At 35.1% G+C, this 6814-nt stretch overlaps 1 protein-coding gene across 3 annotated transcripts; it reads right to left on the bottom strand.

Moving 5' to 3' along the window:
* Window positions 1-1690: 1690 nt before the first annotated feature.
* Window positions 1691-5748, bottom strand: LOC132275986 (transcription factor MYB1-like). Of its 3 annotated transcripts, XM_059777222.1 has the most exons (4): window positions 4906-5748; window positions 4166-4345; window positions 3919-4048; window positions 1691-2365 (listed from the first exon to the last, which is right to left on the bottom strand). In XM_059777222.1, exons 2-4 carry the CDS (start codon window positions 4296-4298, stop codon window positions 1741-1743), a joined length of 888 nt encoding a protein of 295 aa, XP_059633205.1. In that variant the 5' UTR covers window positions 4299-4345; window positions 4906-5748; the 3' UTR covers window positions 1691-1740. The 3 variants fall into 3 exon arrangements, with proteins under 3 accessions (XP_059633205.1, XP_059633204.1, XP_059633206.1); XM_059777221.1 differs by lacking the exon at window positions 4906-5748 and having other exon boundaries at window positions 4166-4891; XM_059777223.1 differs by lacking the exon at window positions 4906-5748 and having other exon boundaries at window positions 1691-2356; window positions 4166-4891.
* Window positions 5749-6814: the final 1066 nt, after the last annotated feature.

Below are 6814 nucleotides of genomic sequence, written 5' to 3'. Positions count from 1 at the left end.
TGGGGCAGGTCAGGCAGCTGCCCCGGGCACATGCTGCCTCCACCACTGACTAGGGAGGAAGAGGACGGGCTGTCGAGCTCCCGAGTGGGAACATAATTATTCTTGAACATTTGATAATTACGTAGGTGTTGTGGGATGATAACTTTGGTGCATCGCACAGCCTTCTTTCGTATCACGGGGTGTGGTTGGATTCTAGTTTGTCGTGTCAACATCTCCTTGTTTTTCAAATTAATATTAATGAGTTGTTGTTTGGTAGAGTAGCTTTGATTCTTCTGACCCTGCACCATTCTCTTCCCTGCAAACTTTTACTTCTACATTCACTGCATGACTTCATATAAATACAAGTCATTGGTCATATTCATATATAATTTATGCAACAAATATGCACACATATAAATGTAACTGTTTGTACGGGTGTAAGGAGCATTAATAAGAGGTCAGGGCAAAAGTGTGTGTTTTACCATTAAAAAAAAATAATAATAAAAAAATAAAAGAAAAGAAAAAGAAAAAATAAAAAGAAAGTACTAAAGGGGTAAGGGCATTAATAAGTAGCATCAACTTATAGAAATTATAACGTCGTTTTAGTCGATCACAAATTGTCACTCAATAAAACATGCATGGAAGAGTAACTAATGCACATGTCAACTCCACAATTTGCATTCTCCGACGAGAGTAAATTGGAATTCATGACTACTTATTCTTCAATCGCTCATTCATTAAGCCCTTATGGTCATTTCTGTAAGCACGATGTGAGTTTCATATCCAATCATCTTCTTGGGCAGAGTTAATTTCATGAGCCTCTCACCATTGGAAAGGCAACTCCGAATTTCATAACAATTCAGTTTCCAAATTGGGTTTGGCATTTCTGGTTTACAATATCTGGAATGAGCGTAGTCGGAGAATGTTCAAGAAGAAAAATCTCACCGCCAATTCGGTCCTCCATCTAACATTGGAATCCATCCGATCTGAGCTGCTCTTATCTTCAATCACGGACTCACACAATGCACGAAGAGTTGTGGCAGAATGGGAACTTCCAGAGAGCGTTGTCAGACCATCGGCTAACCCGCCAGGCCAAAGGAATTGAAGTGGTAGCAGGGAGATGAACGTTCACTGGATTGCAAGGATGACCAGTAACGGTCATGAAATAAGCATTTGAATGCTGATTTTGGGCTTGGTTGTAAAATTGGGTCCTTGAGCTTAGTTATATGTGACTGTTTTATGTGAATAGAAGATGACACTATCATTGCGTCATTAAATATGATGATGTCATGTTCAAGTTTTCCTTATTTACATAATTTTAGTCAAATTCATGAGTATGAATTTCGAACTCTGCAGTATCATTACTTATCACATATACATCAATCAATTCATTCAACCTCCTAATCAATTTAGAAAAGATGCAAGTGTCTCCAAAGCTTCACTTGGTTGAAGATCACTAAAGTTCCGATTTTCTAGCATTGCTTCTTCATCGGTTAAATTTCTCAGCATAGCTTCATAACCAGGAAGAGGAAGATCAGAACCAGAAGCCAGGTTCATGCCACTGTAGTCTCCATTGCCACCCCCATTGTAGTCAAATTCCGAGTAGTGTAATAATAAGTAGTGTAACTGTTTTATGTGAGTAGAATTGATAATTAAATATGATGACGTCGTCATAATATTTTCTTTATTCACATCATTTTAGTCAAATACGTAGGAATTTAAAACTCTATATCATTAGTCATCACATATACATCAATCAATTCATTCAACCTCCAAATTTAGAAAAGATGCAAGTGCCTCCAAAGCTTCACTCGGTTGAAGATCACTAAAGTTCCGATTTTCTACAATTCCTTCTTCATTAGTTAAATTTCTCAGCATAGCTTCAGAAGCAGGAAGAGGAAAATCATAACCAGAAGCCATGTTCATGCCGCTGTAGTCTCCATTGCCACCACCATTGTCGTCAAATTCCGAGTTAAGAACATCTGATACAAGAAGGTCACTGATGTTGAAATCCGAAAAAAAATTGCAGGAATCGTCCTCCATAGCTAGGGAGGAAGAGGACGGGTTGTAGCGGTCCCAAGTGGGAACATAACTACTACTTCCCTTGAACAACATCTGATTATCTTGCAGCTGGTGGTGTTGTGGGATGATAACCTTGGTGCATCGCCGGGCCTTAGTTCGTATCACGGGGTGTGGTTGGATTTGTGGCATTGAGGAATATTTCCCCATAGCTTCCTTCTTTTTCAAATTATTGAGTTGTTGTTTGGTAGAGTTTTGGTTCTTCTGACCCTGCATTCTCTTTCTCAAATTGGTGTTCCAGTAGTTCTTGATTTCATTGTCGGTTCGCCCCGGTAGTCTTCCAGCAATAAGCGCCCATCTGCAGCAGCTATAGCACCATGAATCCAATATATACGAAACAAAAATTGTAAATACATAATCACCCTATCTGTCTTTACAGAACATGTACTAAATAATGTTACACCAAGAAAAAAAAAAAAAAAAGAAAAAAAAAGAAGGCTCCATTTCAGCTTGCATGCATTTAGCCCATGCAAAAGGATTAGTTTTAGAATTCAATGAAATAAGGCCATTGAATTTTTTAACTATTTTAAAGTTAGTGGCATGTTATTTTTTTATTTTTTAAATAGTAATGCATAAAATCAAACACATTATAATTAAAAAAAAATTCATATTGTGTACATAAATTATAGTAATAAATTTAAATAAGAATAAGAGAAAAAGAAAAAAAAAAAAAAAAAAGGAGTAAATAAGTGCAAAATAAATAAATAAATAAATAATAAAAATAAAAAAGACGAAGAGGAAGAAGAAAAAGGAAAGAAAAAAAAAAATGAGAGTGCTTTGAAGGGGAAAAAAGTTGAGGTTTGATTGAAGAAGGGGAATGTAACTCCTTTTTTTTTTTTCTCTAAGGAAATTCAAAGGAATTTGAGGAGCAAAACAGAAAAAGAAAAAGAAAGAAAGAAAGAATTTTAGCATTTGTAAATGGGTTAAATTTTACTTACTTCCCTAAGGTTTGTGAATATTCAACATATACCCCTCTATTTTTCATAATTCCATTTATCTCCCCTGTCAATGATGGCCATGGCAACAAATCAACGATAATGTGTAATGTTACCATTTTGCCCATGAAATCTTTGCTGCAAAATTGACCCAAACCAAAAGCCCTCTCATGGGAAGCGGTTTGGGTTTACCAGAACGAGGGGTCAAGCAAGTTCTATTCCTTATGGAATGTATGACTTTCTTTGCTTTAAATAATGACTTAGCTTAGGCATTCTGGCCTTTTACCAATTTTCTTTTTTTAACATCAACAGAGATTCTGTTTATCTCCATTAGGTGCCTAACAAAAGGAACAATTTATTACATATTAATTGTAAAATGTAAGACGTTCACTTCCCTAATGTAACACATTTACTGCATGATGTAGAACTTCTATTTAAAAAACGTAAAATATATGACTAACTAACAGAGAAGGTGTTTTCGTTAGTCCTTAAGTGAAAGTTTTACATCATGTCATAAACGTTTTATATTCTACAGTATAGTAAAGTAAGTGAAATTGGTCCATTTAATACAACACTAACTAGACCTTCTAAGTATTTCAAAATAATGAACAGTAAAAGTTAATTTGAAGAATTCGTCTAATTGTAATTTGATAAATTTGACTTCACTTAGACTGTAAAATGCCTTGTGTATTTGTAATTTTCCCACTACTTTTTACTTAAAATTTATGATAGAATAACTAAAACTATGAAGAGATGGAGGTAGGGAGGGAGGGACGGAGGGAGAGAGAGAGAGATATATATATGAAGCAGAGCTTCTTGCTCTGGAATTCATTATTGGAGAAGTGGTCACTCACCCCCTCCCTTCTATGCTGTAGTAAAAGGAAATAAAGAAATAATTCCACATACTAGCTTGGAGAGAGATTACCTATTACCAAGGAGATTATGCAGTCTGATAATGAGATCTTCTTCTTCCTCAGTAATGTTACCTCTTTTAATGTCTGGCCTAAGATAGTTCAGCCACCGGAGTCTGCAACTCTTACAGCAACGATTCAACCCTAAAAACAAACCATGGAGCAAATATTGATGAAAACAAAGTACATACCACAAATATTATTGAAATAAAAAGTAAGTAGAGTGATAGAGCATGCACATGCAACATTTTAAATTTGTACCAGCTCTTTGAGGAAGGTCTCTCCATTTGCCTTCTCCATGGATTTTGATGTAATTAGATAGAATCCTATCTTCCTGAGCAGTCCATGCTCCTCTCTCCAGTCCTACTTTCGCACAGCATGGCATCCTTCCCATTTATTAGTCTCTGTGTTTGTGTGTGTGATGGAAAGCCGTCTTTACTTCTGCAACATTTTTAATTTATAGGGTGAAATGCAAAAAAAATTCCTTGAACTATTGGCTAATATGCAACAAACCCCCTTGAATTACAAAAATTACAAAAAACTCCTTAAATTATACATTTTTGTTGCAAATAGCCCCATTCCCATTCGGCGAAAAACCGTTGAATTTCACCTTTTAGGTGACACACAATATACTATTTAATGACTATAATACCCTTATGAAGACGAAAAGACTCTATTACCCCACCACAACACTCAAACCCCTCTTTAACTTCTTTTACATCCAAACACAACCTTATCCTTTCGTCTACATATAGAGAGAGAGAGAGAGAGAAAAATGCTGTTCATCATCTTCCTGATATAAATTAGAAAAAAAAAAAAAAATCTTGCTACAGTCGAATTTAACCTTGTTGGCCAAACTGAACCCATATATATATATAGACAGAGGGAGAATGAGAGAGATAAGTGAGATATAGATAAGTGAGATATATATAGATAAGTGAGATATATATATATATATATATATATATATATATATATATATATATATTTATAGGACATACTTGTGATTGCTGAGGAATAATCAATCAATCCAAGAAAGAGAACGGAGAGATCGAGCGATGGTAAAATTCCCTTTCCTGGAGTCCAATTACAGGGCATTCAAGTTTTGGGTTGCAAGAATAGAAGATCTTGTGGCCGCTCGAATTGATTGACTGAAAGGGACGATGAAACGATGAAGAAGCAGAGGAATCTGTTGCTGGGATCGGAGTGGTGGATGTCGTCTGAAGAGTGGATTTTCCTAATGGGTATATACTACACGATTTACCCATCTGCAATCCTTGATTTTCAAAATTCTTGATGCTGATCAATCCAAACACCTTATAACCTACCCGCACACCCAAACACCACGTCTCTTCTCTTTGTCGTCTCTAATATTCTCACTGTCTATCTATATATAGTTATATACACACACATATATATCGTATCTCCTCAGGCTCACTGAACCTCTCTCTCACTATTTGTATATTTACTTATATATATATATACACACACACACACACATCATCCATGCAACTTATTCGACCAAATAATAATAATAATAATAATAATAATAATCTATGAAACTTAGCTTAACCCAATTTCCGCCACTCTATATCATCCAGCATTCTTCATGCGCCACGTTCAAATCAGGCATGTAACTGTGTAAGAGGAAAACATTGTTCAATGCCCAAATCAATTTTTGTGATTAAATTTATATTCTGGTTACATCCTTCTCAAAACAAAAATATCCTATTTGTTATAAGAAAGCAGAACAAAAGTTCTTGGGTTTTAAGAGGGATTGTGGTGGTCCAGTGATAGTGATAGTGATAGTGATAGTGGCTTTTGAGAACTCCGCCTATCATCCGTTAACTTGAGAGAGAATAAAAAAATGCTGTGTGTATAATGTATGTATATATAGAGAGATCATCCATTAACTTGAAAAAAAAAAAAATTGCTGTGTATAATGTTTGCATATATAGAGAGATCATCCATAAACTTGAGAGAAAGAAAAAAAGAAAAAAAAAAAATTGCAGTGTGTATAATATATGTATATATAAAGAGAGAGACAACCTTATCTCTACTGCTGAGTTGTCACGATTTTATTGGCCTTTGAGATTTTACTTTACAAATCAGCAAGTTTAGCCTATAAACCCTTGAAACTGTGTCGTTTTTTATAAGGGCACCATGGTCTTTTGAATTTTATGGTACTGGAAGGTGAGGTAGCTGGGTAAAATGCAAAAACGATATTGTTCAAGGGTTTTTTTTTTTTTTTTTTTTTTGTCATTCAGAGGTTTCTTGCAATATCTCCAACAGTTCAGGAACTTTTTTGTATTTTTGCCTAATTTATATAAATAGATATTTATAGATGTGGATACCCTTCTTTTAAAGGTCTTGTCTTTACTTTTGTGTAAAATGAGACAAGAAAATTAATAAATTATGACGTCTTGTGCCCCACCGCCATGGGTCCAAATACATAATTTATACGGAAGAGTGCTTGCACATTCCTCTTTAAAGCTCCAATAATTCTATAATATAATAAAATACAAAACATAATTTTCACTCTTTTCTCTGTGCTAGGTCTGTCTCCTTTTGGGGGTGAGAGAAACGTGCATGATGGGGTAGGCAACGGCATCTTGCCAGGCGCAAGAATCTGGATGGAATTCTTTGCCTTGGTTCTGTAGCGCATGTAAATTGCTGGTGCAATACATTATATTGCAGTTTAATTCATACATAAAAAAAGTTATTGCATAAATAACATAAAATTTTTATATAACACTTAAAAAAAATTAGTGCATACCTAATCGCACGTGAGGGATTATATAAGCCATATAATGGACACAAAACAAAGCATGAGGATGAAGTGACACGAGGATATTCAGATTCCAAGTGCAAACATCACCACATTTTGGCATAGGATTATGAAGCGATTTT

This window comes from Cornus florida, unplaced genomic scaffold (assembly GCF_030987335.1).
Source record: "Cornus florida cultivar Cherokee Brave unplaced genomic scaffold, ASM3098733v1 CherokeeBrave_3.0.0_Hap2_Chr10, whole genome shotgun sequence".
Taxonomy (NCBI): domain Eukaryota; kingdom Viridiplantae; phylum Streptophyta; class Magnoliopsida; order Cornales; family Cornaceae; genus Cornus; species Cornus florida.
The sequence above is the reverse complement of the archived record's forward strand: the minus strand, read 5'-3'. Positions and strand labels throughout refer to the sequence as shown.

What these genes read in the sequence shown, in the direction of transcription:
- LOC132275986 (XM_059777222.1), bottom strand. Translation starts at nt 4,298, where the DNA reads ATGGGAAGGATGCCATGCTGTGCGAAAGTAGGACTGGAGAGAGGAGCA. An exon ending in AGACCTTCCTCAAAGAGCTG is followed by an intron (nt 4,049 to 4,165) that starts GTACAAATTTAA and finishes GTTTGTTTTTAG; the next exon opens with GGTTGAATCGTTGCTGTAAG. An exon ending in CATAATCTCCTTGGTAATAG is followed by an intron (nt 2,366 to 3,918) that starts GTAATCTCTCTC and finishes ATGGTGCTATAG; the next exon opens with CTGCTGCAGATGGGCGCTTA.